This window comes from Equus przewalskii, chromosome 26, assembly GCF_037783145.1.
Source record: "Equus przewalskii isolate Varuska chromosome 26, EquPr2, whole genome shotgun sequence".
Taxonomy (NCBI): domain Eukaryota; kingdom Metazoa; phylum Chordata; class Mammalia; order Perissodactyla; family Equidae; genus Equus; species Equus przewalskii.
Window position 1 is genome coordinate 16,759,784 of NC_091856.1, and position 18,314 is coordinate 16,778,097.

Consider the following 18,314-nt stretch of genomic DNA (forward strand, 5'->3'; position numbering starts at 1 on the left):
GATCACCAAGTGTTTGAGGGACTGGCGTGGGCAGCAGAGACAGCAGTGACCCCAGGGATCAATTCTATAGCTTTCCAGTAGATCTCAGACAGCATACACTGCAGGTAAACAACAGGCACAGCCTTAAGTTTCATTCCCCTTGCCAGCTCAGAGTCACTGACATTGACTGCCTGGAGAACTATGTTGAAAAGGATTCCGAGGTCACATCCTGGTTCAGCAATAAGTAGTGATGCATGTTTTAGGCAAGGTTATGAGAAGTCCTGGGATATAATAATACTTCACATATATAGATGATATTTACCCAGAAAACTTAGTTACCCAAAATGTAGCCAAGAACCAGGAAGAGAACAAAAAGAACATGTATAAAAACTCAACCGTGGTAGAAGAGACGCATTAACTCATTGGAACGAGATGCCTTCTCTTCTTCTCCCCCACATTATCATATGCATATTTGTCTGTTAGGAATGCTGAGATTACTGTCTATGATAAAACTGATCAAAATATTCCCCTGAGGAAACTGAATAGCAGGGGTTAGAGAAAGATCCCTCTAACTTCAATAGGAGATTCTCTTTCAAATGACAACCTTGGGCATTCTGGTTTTTATTTTATTAAAAATTGAAAAAATATATTTACTCTGAAAAATTCTGGGAAAAGCTTAAAAAGGCCATAGGATTTTGAATGTGACTAAATTTTGCCTTGATGCTAAATGTATCAAGTACATCTAATAGAAAATAATATGCAAGAATAACCAATGAAGGATGCATTTCAAGATATTGGAGAAGAGACCTCAAATAATAAGGCAGGTACTAGGGAACTGAGTGCATGAAAGAAGAGAAATTGACAGGGCCAGGTGAAGAAGCGACCGCATTAAAATGGAGTGCCTTGATCGGATCTGCATTTTATAAAACTCATTCTGGCAGTAGTATGGAGCAAAGAGATAGGCAGAATAAGAGACAGGAAGATGAGTTAGAAAATTGATGTTCAGACAATGAATGTCAAAGGCTAAACAGTGCTAATGAAAAAGGAGAAGAGAGGATGATTTTAAACAGCATTAAAGTGATAGAATTGACGCAGTTTGATGATGGACTGGACAAGAAGATAAGAAAAAGGGAAGAGACAAGAATTATTCCTAGGTTTCTGTCTTAGCAACTGGGAACGTGGTGAAGCTATTTATTGGGACAGATACACAGAAGGGAAAAAAAGTGGGGGAAGTGGGAAACTCACACTTCCTGATTTCAAATTTTACTACAAAGCTACAGTAATCAAAATAGTGTGGTACAGGCATAAAGACAGACATATAGACCAAAGGAATAGAATAGAGAGCCCGGAAATAAACCTTTGCATATATGGTCAAATGATTTTGTTTTTGTTTTTGTTTTTGTTTTTTTATTTTTTTAGTTGCATAAATTAAATTTTATTTTAATGGCAGATAGACGTCATCTAAATGAATCACTTCATAGGGTAAATAGTTCCCCCTAAAGTGATTTGTTTTATAATAAACCATATTTTGGATTAGCATATGACAAGTTATATTTACACATATAGAAAACTTTTGCCCCCAGGATAACTGATGCCTCAAAACGTGCAAGTAGCAGATAATCCGAAATCTTGTGTATCCTTGGTCCAGCAAATGACTTAGTTACTCCCAGCTTCTGTGTCCTCACCTCTAACATGAGAGAGTTGGGATATCTGGTTTTTTTTTTTATTAAGATTATGATGATTAACATCCTTGTGAAGTTACAGTTGTACATCATTATTAGTCATGTTGTAGGTGCACCACTTCACCCCTAGTGCCCTCCCCCAACCCCCTTTCCCCTGGTAACCACTGATCAGTTCTCTTTGTCTATATGTTAACTACCACCTATGAGTGGAGTCATACAGAGTTCGTCTTTCTCTGTCTGGCTTATTTCACTCAACATAATACCCTCAAGGTCTATCCATGTTGTTGTGAATGAGACGACTTTGTCCTTTTTTATGGCTGAGTAGTATTCCATTGTATATATGTACCATATCTTCTTTATCCAATCATCAGTTGCTGGGCGCTTAGGTTGGTTCCATGACTTGGCTATTGTGAATAATGCTGCGATGAACATAGGGGTGCATGGGACTTTGGGAATTGTTGATTTCAGGTTCTTAGGATAGATACCCAGTAGTGGGATGGCTGGGTCATAAGGTATTTCTATTTTTAACTTTTTGAGGAATCTCCATACTGTTTTCCATAGTGGCTGCATGGTCAAATGATTTTTGACAAGGTGCCAAGACCATTCAATGGGGAAGGAAATCTTTTCAACAAATGGTGCTGGGAAAACTGGATATCCACATGCAAAAGAATGCAATGAGACCCTTGCCTAACACAATACACAAAAATTAACTCAAAATACATCAATCCTAAATATAAGACCTAAAACTCTTAGAAGAAAACATAGAGGAAAAGCTTCATGAAACTGGATTTAGCAATGATTTCTTGGCGATGACACCAAAGGCACAGGCAACAAAAGAAAAAACCAGAAAAACTGAACTTCATCAAAATTAAGAACTTCTGTACATCAAAGGACACTATCAACAGAGTAAAAAGGCAACCTAGAGAATGGGAGAAAATATTTTCAAATCACATATTTCATAAGGGATTGATATTCAGAATACATAGAGAACTCCTAAAATTCAACAGCAAAGAAATAAATAACTCAATTCAAAAATGGACAAAGGGGGAGCCAGCCCTGTGGCCAGGTGGGCAAGTTCACATGCTTCACTGTGGCGGCCCAGGGTTCCGCCAGTTTGGATCCTGGGCACAGACGTGGCACCGCTCATCAAGCTGTGCTGAGGCGGCGTCCCACACGCCACAACTAGAAGGACCCACAACTAAGAATATACAACTATGTACTGGGGGGCTTTAGGGAGAAAAAGGAAAAAATAAAATCTTTAAAAATGGACAAAGGACTTAAATAACCATTTCTCCAGAGAAGGTATACCAATTGTCAACAGCACATGAAAAGATACTCAACATCAATAATCATTAGGGAAACGTAAACCAAAACCATAATTAGATACCACCTCATATCCATTAGGATGGCCATTATCAAAACAGAAAATATCAAGTGTTGGGGAAGATGTGGAGAAAATGGAACCCTTACACACTGTTGGTGAGAATGTAAAATGATGGAGCTGCTATGGAAAATAGCACGGTGGTGCCTCAAAAAGATTAAAAATGGAATTACCATATGATCCAACAATTCCACTTCTGAGTATATACCAAAAAAAATTGAAAGTAGGGACTCAAGAGATATTTGCACACCCATGTTCACAGCAGCATTATCTGCAATAGCCAAAAGATAGAAGCAACCCAAGTGTCCATCTATAGATGAATGGATAAAAAAAGTGTGGTATATACATACAATGGAATATTATTCAGCCTTAAAACGGAAGGAAATTCTGACACATGCTACAACATAGAGGAAACTTGAGAATATTATGCTAAGTGAAATATGACAATCACAAAAATACAAATACTGTATGATTCTACTTATATGAGGAACTTCGAGTAGTCAAATTCAGAGAGACAGAAAATAGAAGGGTAGTTCCCAGGGGTTGTTGGGAGAGGAGGAATGGGAAGTTGTTTAATGGCTAGAGTTTCAGTTTTGTTTTGTTTTGTTTTTCCTTCTCTCCAAAGCCCCCAGTACAAAGCTGTATATTCTAGTTGTGAGTGCCTCCGGTTGTGCTATGTGGGACGCTGCCTCAACGTGGCCTGACGAGCGGTGCCATGTCCGCACCCAGAATCCAAACCAGCGAAACCCCGGCCGCCAAAGCAGAGCACACGAACCTAACGACTCGGCCACGGGGCTGGCCCCTAGAGTTTCAGTTTTGCAAGATGAAAAGACTTTTGGAGATTGGTTGCATAACAGTGTAAGCATACTTAACACTACTAAACTATACACTCAAAAATTGCAGGGTTTTTTTACACCAAACATCTCCTACGGCAACCATCAAAATGGTTCAGAAGACCTTCCATCCCTGACTGAACGATCCAGCTCTTACTATTCTGTTTGTCCAGCTCATTATATTTATTCATTATGTAATGAACATTCAGTTCTATGTTTCATGAAAGAAGCACCGCTGGAAGAACATAGCCTTCCTAAGGACAGGGGAGAAGACAGTAGGGCCTATGCAACATCCAAGGAAGCGACAGGAACAGAAAACACGGCAGTGCTGAGCTTAACCTGCCCCTCCTACTTTCAGGAGAATGAGAGGAGTCAGCAGCCTGGCAGGAGTACAGGGAAGTGACAGAGCAATCTAGATGTTCTCCAACTCAGGCTTCAGCAGGGCAATAGGATGAGGGCATTCATGGAGCTTAAGAGGAAGAAACAAAACCAGGTCAATGCAAACGCAGATCCAACCAGGTCTCCGAGGAAGTTCAGAATATCCACCATCCATAAAGGTTTCACCTGCCCATCCTTTATAAAGGCAAAGTATTCCACACATTTTTATGGTTACGACACACAGTGTGTATCTCAAACACTGGGAAAACAAATGTTTAAACATTGAAATTTCATGGGAAGAAGAAAACAGAATTTACAAGAGCTTTTAAAGAAATATACCTTATTCCATTCACTTGTGATTCGTAATATGATGTAGTAGTCATTGCCTGTTCTCAAGGGGGCATTATAATATTTCCCGTAGTACAGCCTGTCTCCAATAGCTATCTCCATGGTATCATCGGGAACATCTTTGGCCAATAGTTCTGCAGCCACATATCCATCAGCATCAGAAGCATTGCTAAAGAATGAGGTAGTCCCTTCAGAATCACAAGAAAATGTGTTTTGGAGGGCCAGAGGAAGCACTAACACCTGATACGAACTGGAAGAAAAAAGAAAATGTCTATCAGACTCTTGCTTGGGGGATGCATTCATTCATGTATTCATATTTACTGAGCATCTGCTATAAGATAAGCACTTTTCTCAGCACTGAAGATACAACACTGGATGAGAAAATGTCCTTGCCCACATGGGATTTACAGTCTGACAGCTCTAAGAGTCACGGAACTGCAGTTTTAACCTACAGGGTCAATGCCAGCTGACACCAGGCAAGGGATCTCTTCAAGTTCTGGCTGCAGATGGATACCAAGTACATCCTCTTCAGCTGGGAGAAGCGGTTGCATGTATCCCGGCCCTGAGCATACAAGTCATAAAGCTGATCGAATCAGTGGTTTTCACGTGGGCAGATAAAGCCCAGCTGTGGAAAGGGCTTAGCAGTCACATGGAAGCCGACTGCCCACAGGAGTTAATGTACTAAGTCTGCAGAAAGGCTCTAGAAGATCACATGGCAACCTAAAGCAGAACTCATGTGACTTACATTCCCTCCGGTTCACAGACTGACACCAAAGTTCATGGGAAATAAATGAGAAGAAAGGCGTGTAAAGTCACCATGAGTCAATCTAGCCTGAAAATATCCTGAAACAGCCAGAGAGGGAAAATGTTATACGTGCATTGTGACACTGTTCCGTAAATGTGGACTTAAAAACACGCTAGCAATCAGGTGTCGTTGTACCACGTGTTTTAGTATTATTTATCCCACCAAATAGAAAACTTATCAGTGAAGGGAAATGTAAGAATAAAAATCCGCTGAGGAAGAATCATGCCTTCCTTTTTATTCCCATCTACTTCGCATTTACCTCCTGCCTCTAGGACAGGGAGTGTTGGAACGGCTGCTTTCTCCATCAGGCCTGAGAGCAGAGATTTAGATGATTTACTCTGAAATCTGTACACAGTTCTTTGGCTATGGTTGATTCCCCACTCAGGTTTCCTGAGGTGAAATTTCAATAAAGAGGAACAAGACGCTTCAGCGCCAAATATGATTAGGGTAATTTCCAAAACTCATGAGGCCACGTAATTCTGTTTTACCAAGAACTATCCTCTTGCTGTTCCACATTCCTATTGCCCCATCTCCTGCTTCCTATCCTGAGTCACTAGGTTAAGGAAAAGAAGCCCTCCCCCACAGCAGGTGTTGGGTTTGGAAAGTATCCACCCAGCAGGCTCCCAAAATTCCTAGGTGTCCTCAGGGCCCTGATTTCCACAAAGTCTGGGTTCACCTCAGCAAAGGGCTTTCTATAAAAGGGACAAAGTCAAGCCTGCAGGGCAAGGAGTGGTCATGGCCACCACCAGTAAACATTTACTAAACCTCCAGTGACTACAAGGAAACACCTCTAACAGCAAAGTTCCCTGGGGATTTGAAGACACGCCTATGAATCACAGGTAAGAAAGTAAATGTTGCAGCAGCTCCATGCTGTCCATAGGCACAGCTTCAAATCCCGCTCATCTTTCCGTGTAGGTGGTGGTGTTCAAGGGCAAGTTCAAGGCTCACCTGAACTCATCTGGTTCTGTACAGGCCACGAGAGGCCCCATTCACGGGACATAAAGTAGTCTCCCTGGTTAGCATTATAATCATCGTCATCACCTGAGCTGTTTAATAATCATACAAATTCCCAGCCCCCATCCCAGGCATCCTGCATCAAAATCTCTAGGAGTAAAGTCGGAGAATTTGTATTGCTGAGAAAGAGTCCTATAACCTGGCAAGTCGAGGAGACACTAGCATGAAGAGAGCCCAGGAACAGGCTCCATCATGTGCCCAAGATCACCAAGCTAAGGAAGGGAGCCTTGGTCCCAGAGCACCCGGCCAACCGTGTGCCCCAGCACACCGCCCCCTAACAATGCGCAAAGCAGACTCAGGCCTGTCTCACACTGGCAAGGCTGCTACCCCCAGCTCAAACCAGGGTGACAGGCTGAGGAGACTGCCCATTCACCTGCTGGTAATTAGCCTGATGACGTTAGCAAAGCAGTTGTGGCTGTTTGGAGCATGACTGTTCTGGAATGACTTCTCCCCTCTTTCTTGTCACCACCCTCCCTTGAATGACTCATGGATCTCCACTTCCTGTTTTGGAGGCACTGGCTGGCACATAACCACAAAGCTAGACTGTCATTGGCTTTTCTTTCTGCCTTACGTAATGATTTGGCCTAAATATCTCATTTGCTCTTGCAAATTCTCTCAGGCAGTGATATCACAACTTCTGCTCTCTTTATAGCAACAGAATTACAATACCTTCCAGTAACTTGTTAAGAATCAAGAAACAGAACAGTTTAGGCAATAGCCATGCCTGGAAAGACTTCTGAGCATTTACTGAATTTAAGCTCATGGAAAGGCGGGAAAAGCCTACATTTCATTAGAAATGGACATACAAATAGTATCTTCAGACTTTCTTTTTTATAATTTTATAATATCTCACATTTATTTTTACCTTGATTATACTGAAGGGTCATTAGACTGAGGGTCAAGAGAGACCTAAGGCAATGTAGGTTAAGTCAAGGATGGCGATGCTATTGCCATCTCCTTGACTTATTCCTGTGAGCAAGTTGCTCGTCTCTCCAGGTGAACTTCAAACTTCCTCTCTAAAACAGGGAATAATTCTGCTTTCCTAATCCTATCATGACCTTTGTAAATAAAATGCTTAACTGAACACCTTGCAGTCCACCAACGGAGGTGAATTAATTCCATCCTAATGCCATCTAGAATCCAAGAAGCAGTTGTTAACTCTGCAGTGTCTTGCCCATAACTCAATACGTGAATGAATTAAAAGAATTATCCAAATGACCCTTTCAGAAACCACTACACACCCCCCAAGATCATCCTTAAATAAGGGGTCATATGCTCTGTCTTTGGTAAATGAAAGAATGCTCCTGACTCACCATCACTAACGGATGTGGCTATAAATAGAGATGTGGGTATAAACAATAACACCTGGCATATCATAGACACTCAACCAATGCTTGTCCAATGACCAATGCAATGGATTTGATTTCTTGAGCTAAGCTGCCCAAATGCTTGTCTCTGGTCCCTTAGAAGTCTCTCGATTCACTGGGGAGGCTGCTGATTGGAATTAAAGGCTCAGTCCATGCCCAAAGAAACATAAAAATAGGCCCTAACTATATTGCCCCAACTACTCAAGTACAGCTGCCTAAATGAAGTCTCCTTCTCACTGAAAGCAAAGTTTCCAAAACACTCCAAGGGGATCATGGGGCAACCACAGAAAAGGGGCCACTACTGACCTGATGGGTCCATTTTTCTCTTTGGCTTTCCTCAGTCTCAGGCGTGGTAGAGGCCCTCCATGCACTGTGAAAAAGACTGCTTCTGGAAGGGGAGGCTCTGAAAACATGTTGAAAAGGAGAAAGGGGTACAATCAAGAACAAGCAGAAGCACAAAGAAACTGATCATTGTGGGGCCATCAAAAGCAAAGTTTTAGGGCCAGCCCTGGCAGCCTAGTGGTTAAGCTCGGTGCACTCCGCTTCAGCAGCCCAGGTTTGGTTCCTGGGCGCAAGCCTACACCACTTGTCTGTCAGGGGCCATGCTGCGGTGCAGGCTCACATCCAAAAAAAAAAAAAAAGGAAGATTGGCAACAGATGTTAACTCAGGGCAAATCTTCCTCAGCAAAAAAGGGAAAGTTTTAATGTAAGAAGTGATGAGCGTATTCTGACATATGCTACAACATGGATGAATCCTGAAAACTTTATGCTAAGTAAATAAGCCAGACACACAAGGACGAAGATTGTATGATGCCACTTATACGAAACATCTAGAACAGGCAAATTCATAGAGACGGAAGTAAATTAGAGGTTGCCAAGGATTGAGGGGGTGGGAAGGGAATGGGGAGATATTGCTTAATGGCCAACAGAGTTTCTGTTTGGGGTGATGAAAACATTTTAGAAGTAGACAGTGGTGATGACTTACAACGTTGTGAATGTACTTAATGCCAATAAACTGTGTACTGAAAAATGGTTAAAATGATATATTTTATGTTCTATATATTTTAACACAATAAAAAATTTGTTTTAAAAAAAAAGGAAGAAGAGGAAGTGATGCCCCAGAGGGTGGATGCTGTGGGCATTACAGTTTACTTGGTGGATGGGTTCCTATTCGGTGGGGGAGACCTGCGTATCACTCTAGATCCTTTATAATCACACAGCCTTCGGTCCTTATTTTTCTCTCCCCAGGAACCAGATTTCCCAAAGAGACTTTCCACTGGGAGGAGAATATACTGATTGGCTGACACCAGTGTTCTAGCATCTAACCGGTAGTTACAGTGACCGTATAAAGGCACCAGCTGCCATTCTGCCTCTGGCTAACAGCTTGGATGCATTGGGCACTAACCAAACGCTCTAGATGTGTCCTGTATAAGCCTCATCTCATTTATTCTTCTCAACAATGCTATCAAGGTATGAGATTCATGGAGACAACCAGTTTCTCCCCCTCTTAGTGTTCCTACATTGGCCCACGCAATAGCCACTTTCCTCTCCAAAATACTAGGAAAAGAGCTTCCACCTGTCTTTCTACCCCCCTGATTTGTGAGACAGCTGGAATTTGGTTGATGTTCCCATGTGGTCTCACCCTTTTTTTTTTTTTACTTTTCTTTTTTGCAGGGTAGGGGCAGCCTGCATGCAGGACAGGTGTTTCTTTTCTGCTCCCGTTCTCCAGCCACTAGGCAAACGCGAGTCAAGGCAAGTCTGAAGCCAGGTCTACATCTGCCCCAAAGATTCAATTTCTCCATAGGCAGGTCCAAAATTTAGATGTGGGAGGAAGTTCCAGGAAGGTTCAGACCCAAAGGTCTTGGCCTCACACCCAAGCCAATTTTACCAACAATAAAACATCATTTGATCCTTATCTTACTCTTGTGTATATTTAGAAAACAGCTTTGGGGTAGAAACCCTCAGCCCAAATGATAATAAATAAAAATGTGGGTCTGCCTAGTTTTTAAAGCTCTATAAATTTGTTATTTATCTCAATGCAACACACATTTATTAGCCACCTCTATGCACCAGACACCATATGAGGCTGTGAGAGACAGTCATGAAAGACACAATTTCTGCTTTCCAAGAGCTCAGAGACCAATAGTGGAGACACGCAGAGCTTAGAGCTATGATAAAGTTGTACACAGGGTGTTGTGGGAGTGCAGAGGAAGAACACCTGACGAGGCCCAGGCGGTGAGCCCACCAAATATAGAAGCAGATATGTGTCGGGGCAGGAGGTGGGAGGGAGAGAGGTCAGAGACAGAACTGCAAGTATTTCAGAAGGGCCGAAAAGTTGAGGCCCAGCCAGGTAGAGGCAGGCGATAAAGTGAGAGGCGGGGGTAAGGTCAGCTCTGAGGTCCTGGAAATAATGAGAAGTCATTTGAAGATGCTTAGCAGGTGTGTATTTTAGAAATACATCTTAGACAGCTGGTTGGAGAATGAATTGCAAAAGAGCATAAGCACCAAATTGTCTAGAAGCTGGGTAAGAAGTGCGTGAGGTGTGAAGCAAGTGATGGCACCCAGAAGGGAAAAGAGGGGCAGACGGAAGAGACGCTCAGGGGAGAGAGGAACAGAATGTAGTGGGAGATAAGGAAGGGGAAGGAATCTGGGCTTTGGTTTTGGCAGTTGAGTCATGCCAGTCATTGAGGTCTGGGGGAAAGTACAGAAGCAGCTCACTTCTAGACCCGGTCAGTTTGAAATGCTTGCAGAATTATCCAGCAGGCAGCTAGAAATACGGGTGCAGAGCTCAGGAGCAAACTGTGGTGGCGATATGGAGCCGGCCGTCAGTGGGAGAGCTGACAGTGAGAGCTGCCCAGAGGGACAGTATAAATGCAGGCAAAAAGAGATGAGGGCCCAGGGCAGACCACCAGGAAACCCAGGCATCTAAGACAAGGTGGAAGAGTGAGAGTCCCCTAGAGTTTTTATTAAACAGTGCTAAAGGTAGAATTTCCTCTGAAGTCACCTAGATGTGGTTCCATAGATTACGTTTTCCCTAAACCTGTGGGATTGCCGGGGACCCTACGAGGTCACCTGGAACAGCCCCTGCTTACAGTCAAGGCTTCACACAAACATGCTGAAGATGTATGCTGTTTCCAAGAGGATTCCAGAAAGAGATTCCCAAAGTGACACCCCTGAGGAGGACAATGACTTGGTTCCAGCAGCAGTGATGGGGAGAAGGTGAGTTGAGTGTGAAATGCCCCTACCAGGGCCCCCAGGGGAATGTGCCCCATCCAGTTGGAGCTCTCTGCCCTCAGCCCTCCATGCTATCTCTGATATGCTCCTTCATTTGTGATGCTGTATGGTCACAGTAAAGTAAGTGGTTTTATCACACACCTTGTTTCCAGCCCCGAGGGAGATTAACTGTTCATCCTTCTCTGTATGCGAACTGGCCTTAGGCTCTTTTAAATTATTCCTCTGTTTGCTCTTCTCTGAGATTAATAATTCTAGTTCCTCTAATCTCTTGGCTAACCTTTTTTTTTTTTTTTTTTTTTTAAGATTTTATTTTTTCCTTTTTATCCCCAAAGCCCCCCGGTACATAGTTGTGTATTCTTCGTTGTGGGTTCTTCTAGTTGTGGCATGTGGGACGCTGCCTCAGCGTGGTCTGATGAGCAGTGCCATGTCCGCGCCCAGGATTCGAACTAACGAAACACTGGGCCGCCTGCAGCAGAGCGCGCGAACTTAGCCACTCGGCCACGGGGCCAGCCCCTTGGCTAACCTTTTAAAACCACCTGGCTTCTCACCATCCTCAGTAAGAGCAGAACCAAGTGCTCACTCAGCTTGGAGAAGGCCGACCACAGGCCGACCCACAGAGCAGGAAGGCCGGCCGCCACATTGCTCGTTACAGTCTAGCATCATTCTCGCAATTCTCAATGTGCCACTGCCATCTGGTTGACTCCACGACATGTGGCTTCTAGACCATTTTCTGCTCTGCCTGCTTAAGGCCTTCCCCATCTTAGATTTTAAACAGTCTTACTTTTTCTCTCCAATGTAAAAGCCTGAACTTCATGAGTCTGGTTCTTAGCCACATTTCGAGGTTAAATAACCTTAACTTGTAGGCGTATTTTCCAAGGTGCTGTTTCCGGTCCCCAAAACTACTGTCCGTGGCAGATCTGCTCTCCCTTTCCATTAGCCTTATTACTGATTTAAACCAAATCAGACCCAAGGCCAGAAATGGATTGCGTTTGGGCTAGAGAATGTAGTTCTTGCACCCTGGGTATGTGAGATGGGGAAGACCCAGAAGGGAGACCCTCATTTCCATTCCTAGGTGCCAAGAATGTCCATCCTCTACCAGAAGAAAATGACGAAGAAAAATATGGGGGCTACCAAGTGAGAAAACTTCGAAGACTAAGGAGAAAAGCAATGAGGAGAACCTGTCCTGCAAAACACGAAATATATTATAAAATTACAACAATTGAAGTGGTAAGGTACAAGCACAGGACAGGCAAAGCAATGGAAGAAGCTGGACAGTCTCGAAAGAGATTCAAATAAATAAGTGAGAATATAGCGTGTGACATGGACAGTCTATCCAACATTGATGGGACACTAGCTTACCGTTTGGCGGGAAAAATTAACATGTAAATTTAGTCTTATACCACACATCAAAGCAAATTCTAAACGGGTCTACGTTTAAAAGTGAAAAGCAAAACTATTAAGAAGCATTAGAAAATATTAGAGAATAAGAATTGATCTGATTTCAGGGTGGGGAAGGCACAACCAGAGGCAGAAACTATAGAAAGAATCAATAGAATTGATTACATGAAAATTTAAAATGTCTAAATGTCCCAAAGGATATTGAACAGGAAATTAAAGAGTAAATAACCTGGGGGGGTGTAATATGTCCAACAAAAGATTAATATCATTAACGTAGGCAAACTATTACAATCAATAAGAGAAAGGAGGTAGGGTAGGTGCAAATGTGTGAAAATTCCTCTAAAACTCACAAAAATAAACAAAAAAAATAAAAGAAAATGTTATCTGCGCCAAAACTACACAAAGGTCCCAACTTTATACTGTAAACTTCAAGTAAATGCAAGGAATTAACACTCATAAATAAATACACACAAATAAAGACACCGTGATGGTTCTTTTCTAATCCTCGACACCTCCCCAGATAGATCATGACACCCACTCGAGGCACGATAATTTGAAATTGATGGCAATAGCAAAAAGGGTAGCTTACACCATAAGTCCCCAGATACCGCAAGGCTAGCTACATCTCCACTATCAATAAACTTATGAGACTTGGCCTCCCAGGGAGAAGGAACAATCTTCTTTTCATCTTTGTATCCCCTTCAGCACTTAGCACAGGTCTTTGTGTATATAACCAATCAAATATTTGCTGAATTAAATTAAGTTGCAAGTACCCCTCCCCCACTCCTACCACACACAGAAACCCTGGTTTTTAGGCTTCTGACATAACAAAACTTTCCTACTCGTATTTTGTAAAAGCTAATCTCAATACAAGAAAATAGCACATCCAGCCCATTTTCCTCTGTGGTGTAACATCTTGTCTCAGTGGGGCCTAAGCCGGGATGTGGAAGCTTCCAGTGAGAGGAGCTGGGAGACATCCATCCCCACATAGCCACTTCCTTGGGAGTCTGGGGGTGGGATCTGAAGCTAGAAAGCAGTTGGGAGATTTGTGGAGATGAGAGGAATAGGTGGGTGGCTCATGGAGGTATGGAAGGCCATGAGTGCCTCCCTCCTGGCCTGACCTAACATTAGGTCTTCAGATGTCAAAGACCCTGTGTCCATGAAAGACTTTGAGAGAGTGTGGACAAAGAGGGGAACAGATGAGATGAAGGGCAGTCTCTCTTCTGACCTTTGGTTCTGCCCCCTGGGAGCCAGGGGGACCAGCAGGAATAAGTGTGGTCCCCTGGAACCAGCCCGAGGACATAGGGTTCTCACTGAGGACACAGGAGTACACTGTTCTTGGATAGTTTGTGGGTAGCCAAGCATGGAAGAGAAGCCTGCGGCAGAAGAGTCCTTAAGAGTCCTTCCTAAGGACACCCAGTAGTAAGAGAGGAGGTGTCAAGGTGAGGAAGTCCCTAGTTTTATAGGAAGAATCAGAGCTTGCTGACTGGACCTCTCTGTTAGAGGGACAGTCCGATAAGGCTTGGGACACATCTGTGCTTTCAGTTGCTTTCCTGAAAAAGTATTCTCTCTTTCTTATTCTGATTGAAGCCAGCCTCAGTCCTGAAGGTAGACTCAGGAGGGAATGATTCCCTTTACATCTTTTCTTCCCTTTTCTCCTCCAGCATTCTTGGTTCCATAATAAACCTTCATGTCGTGTTATATGTTCCCCATGTTGTGTAGTACAAGCGGTTTATGTACGCACGCATTTGCTTTCTCTCTTTCTCTCTCTTTCCCCACTTTTCCCTTCCTAGTTTCTCTCTTTCCCTATGAGAAACATTTTGCTTACAAGCTTTTTTGACTTGGCTAAAAAATAGCATAACCAGTGTGTGAAAGCTCTTCTGAGTCTTTGGGCCTACATCGAGGATGACAGTTTGTTCCTGGCCCTATCCCAAGGAAGTAGAAGAGGTGGAGCCGTTCCGAAGAACTGGGATCAACGGGCTACCTGGGGAAGCCCGTCAGCCATGAGTCAGAAACACCGTGACGGCATCTCCATCTCACCCACCCCTCTCACCGGCATCCTCTTCCACTTTCACTGCAACACTGGCCTCTGTGCTTCAACATTCCTAGAGCTTTCACCTTTCTCTGAGGTCAGCGATATATTTAAAGGGCTTGTTTTCATCCTGTTCCCATCAGGAAGATTTAACATAAGATGCTCAGAAGGGAAATTCCATTCACTTTTCTTCTGGGAAACTAGCTGTTGCGTTCCCAGGCCCAAATCTCTCGCCTCACATTTCTGGTAAAACTCAAAAGTTCACAATTTTACTGAAACAAAACCACATCTTGGCAACCAAGTATACCTCTTCACATCAACAAGTAAAGTTTTGGTTTTTTCTCCTTTTATAAAAGACAGGGTTTGGGTTGGTTTGTTTGGTTTGGTTGTTTTCGTTTTTGGTTTTTTTTTTTTCACCCTTTATAAGATCCTAACAACGTGAGTTTTCACACTTTTTTAAAATTGCAAATTCTCTAAAGTAGGGTAGAGTTGGAAAATATGTAGTTACGTTCTCAATGAACTTAAACAGCTCAACAGCGTCCCCTGGTGGCCACGAGCACAGACACAGGGCGCTTGAGCTACCGGGGCTATGTTTAGCCAACAAAACAAGGTAGAAATAAGTGTCGCATAGAGATGAAACTCCCTCTCCCCAGGTCAAAACCTATGAAATGTTAATCTGAACCAGCAACGCAAACCACCCAAACGCAACAAGGACCGAAGAGCAGGAGACTGCATAGCTGGTCATTTTAATAAGTCACCACAAAAAGGAAGGCCCTAATTGCACATTACTTCTCTTTCCAGCTCAAAATTTGATGAATCTTTCTTGGTCTAAAGGCTTTCTTAACTAACCAGGCATCTCTTCAATATCCTATACCACCCACTGGCCATTTCGGGGTTGACTCCCATATTCATTCACTACAAAGATATTTCTTTCTTGTGCCATGTGCTAACACCGTCCTTTTGTGTTGAGGAATCAATGTAGAACACAGACAAAAATCTTTAACAAGCCTCCTATTTTAGTAGGGGAGAAAGAAAATAAACAAGTAAATTAAAAAATGCAAATTCTGGGGGCCGGCCCCATGGCCTAGTGTTTAAGTTCAGCACGCTCCGCTTTGGTGGCCCAGGTTTACAGGTTCAGATCCTGAGTGTGGACCTACACCACTCATCGGCGGCCATGCTGTGGTGGTGACCCACACACAAAATAGAGGAAGACTGGGACAGATGTTAGCTCAGAGCAAATCTTCTTCAACAGAGAAAAAAAAATGCAAGTCCTGAAAACAATTTCGATGAAGAAATTCAAACAGGGTAAGTGGATAGAGAGTAATGAGGTGGAGACGGGGAGGTTATTTTTGAAAGGATGGGCATACCTCTCTAAGGTAATGGCATTTTGAGCCAAGAGCTGAATGATTATAAAGAAACCGTGTGGAGAGAGTGTCCCAGGAGGAGTAAACAGCAGACAGAAAGGCTTGGATGCAAGAACAAGTGTGACCCGTTTGAGGAAGAGCCAGGAGGGCAGGAAGGTGATGCTTACTGCAAAGACGGGAGAGCAGAGGGAGACGAAGTCAACGAGGTAGGCAGAGGCCAGACTACATGGTAAGAAACTTGGATTCTATTCTAACACTAATGCAAACTCGTTGGACAGTTTTGAGCTGGGGATGACATGTCCTCACATGCATTTTTAAAAGATCACTCTTCCTCCTGAGCAATCTTTTGAAAGTTATGGTAAAGACTAAGACTGGGGGGAGGGTGGTTGACAGGCAACTGTGAAAGGAGGGAGATCAGTTAGAAAGCTACTGCAAGAGTCCAAGCAAGAGGTTGCTGGCTTGGATTGGGTTCATAGTGGTGAAGGCGGAAGTGGGAAGAAGTGATTGGACTCAGAATACACTTTGGTAACAAGCCAATGGGGCTTGCTGATGGATCAGAGATTGGTCAGAGGGGTAGAATCATTTATGACTTCTTTTTGACCTGAGCAACTGGCAACTAGGAGTGCCAATAACTGAGATAGAGAAGCCCAGATGGGAAATGGATTTAGGGGTGAGGGAAGAGGGGAGAAATCAAAAGTTCCACTGGATTTGCCTATTAGATGTTCAATAGCATATGTTTAGGAGACGGGTGGATATGTGAGTCTGGAGATCAGAGGAGTGATTGGGACTGGAACACACATTTGGCAACCCTCAGCACATAGGTAATATTTATAGCCATGAGACTAGTGGAGATCGCCTAGGCAGAAAGGGTAGATATTGGAGAAAAAGGAAGAAAAGGCGGCTGAGGGGTCAGGGAGGAGCGGGCGTCAATAAAAGTAGATGGAGCTAGTGAAGAAGGCTGAGAAAGGGCAGCCAGTAAGGTGGAAGGAACCAAAAGCCAAGAGAAAAGGTGTTTCAAGGAGGAAAGGTCCAATGCTGCAGAGAAAATCAGACAAGAACAAAATTGGCCAGTAGATTTTGCAAGATGGAGACCCTTTCAGTGAGGACCAATGCCTCTGGATTGGAACCAGTTAAAGGGAGAATGGGAGCAAGGATGCGAAGCCTACACAATAGACACGCCTTTGGGGGAGGTTTACCCTAAAGGGGGTGCTAAGCCAAGATAAAGTAGCTAGAGGGGACATGGGCTCAAAGGAGGTGTTTATTTTTTCTTTGTTTTTATTGAAAAAGAAGACATTACAATGTCCTTGCACAGTGTTGGGACTAGTTCAATATTGAGGGTAAGTGATGATTAGACAAGAAGGGACGGGATCCAATGCACCATTGGAGGTGGGGGTCACCTTAGGAGTAGGGACAAGAGAAAAGACAAAATATACGGTTCTGCATGCAGGTAGCAATGCAGATTTGGGAGAGGCAAGTCCCCACCTGCTTACTTCTAATTGCTCAGTAAAATAAGAAACAAGAAGCTAAAACTCAGAGTATTAGCTCACATGGGGTGGGGGTGGGGGGGTGGGCATATCACAGATTTGAGGAGAGACAAGAAAATGAGTGGAATGTGAATTTGCTGGAAGAATAGTGTAGGACTACCACTCATTTTCCCCTGAGAATAAGTGACTCTTAAGGCACTTGCAACAGGATGACAACTAAATATGTTACTGAGAAAGAAACAATAAGAGGGAAAGTTCTTTTGAAGTATGAAATATTTCAAATATCCAGAAGGAATTGAACCAACCTTCATGTACACACTATCCAGATTTAATCAATGTTAAGATTTTGTTTCAAATATCTTTTTAAGAAATAGAACATCACAGTCACAGTTCCTTTAGCACTGTCCATGTCTTTCTTCCAATTCCACATCCTTCTTTCTCTCTCTCTTAAAGCTCATTATCCAAGGATAGAAAGCAGTAGCTTTCCTCTTTCTCCGGGCCTATCTACAGCTCTGTGGTGACTTCGTTCCTCCAAATGCTGTTATTCAAGATTTACCTGTTATCTGGGTTGTCAAGGAGATGACTACAGGAAGTTCGGAAGACAAAGCTTGGACGCTGACACTGTAGTTGGTACCCGGATGCAAGTCCAAGCACATCTCAGGAGTCTGGCTGCTAGTAGTGATATTAAAACTCATTTCCTGGGCAAACTCCTTCTGATACCATCTCTGGCCCCGAACACGGAACTGAAACACAGAAAAGTTCACTAGGTGGATCGCAGCGTGACAGGCTCTGAATGCCTGGATATTTATCCTTTTTCACGAGCTCTCTTGCTCTCGACTCTAAAGTTCCTTCAAAAAGTGAAATACAACAGTAAGCAAATATCAGTTATAATACCATAAATATTGCAGTCACAATACCATCAGTAAAATAAACGTATTTTTAAATCAAAATGTACAAAAGGCTGAGGGCCCAATACTGAGAACTTTCTCTTTCTTGTTCTCACACATACAAAGCA

The 18,314-nt window shown here is 43.2% G+C and overlaps 1 protein-coding gene across 8 annotated transcripts in view; it reads right to left on the reverse strand.

The window, feature by feature from the left end:
* SUSD1 (sushi domain containing 1) overlaps positions 1 to 18,314 on the reverse strand; it is a 183,353-nt gene that overhangs the window by 75,624 nt on the left and 89,415 nt on the right. For 6 of the 8 annotated variants that reach the window (XM_070595050.1, XM_070595052.1, XM_070595053.1 and 3 more), the window contains 3 exons: positions 17,856 to 18,042; positions 8,094 to 8,190; positions 4,593 to 4,851 (listed from right to left, as the gene is read on the reverse strand). In XM_070595050.1, the coding sequence (XP_070451151.1) occupies positions 4,593 to 4,851; positions 8,094 to 8,190; positions 17,856 to 18,042 (543 nt within the window). The remainder of the gene's footprint in view (positions 1 to 4,592; positions 4,852 to 8,093; positions 8,191 to 17,855; positions 18,043 to 18,314) is intronic. The other 2 variants (XM_070595055.1, XM_070595051.1) reach the window with 1 other exon arrangement.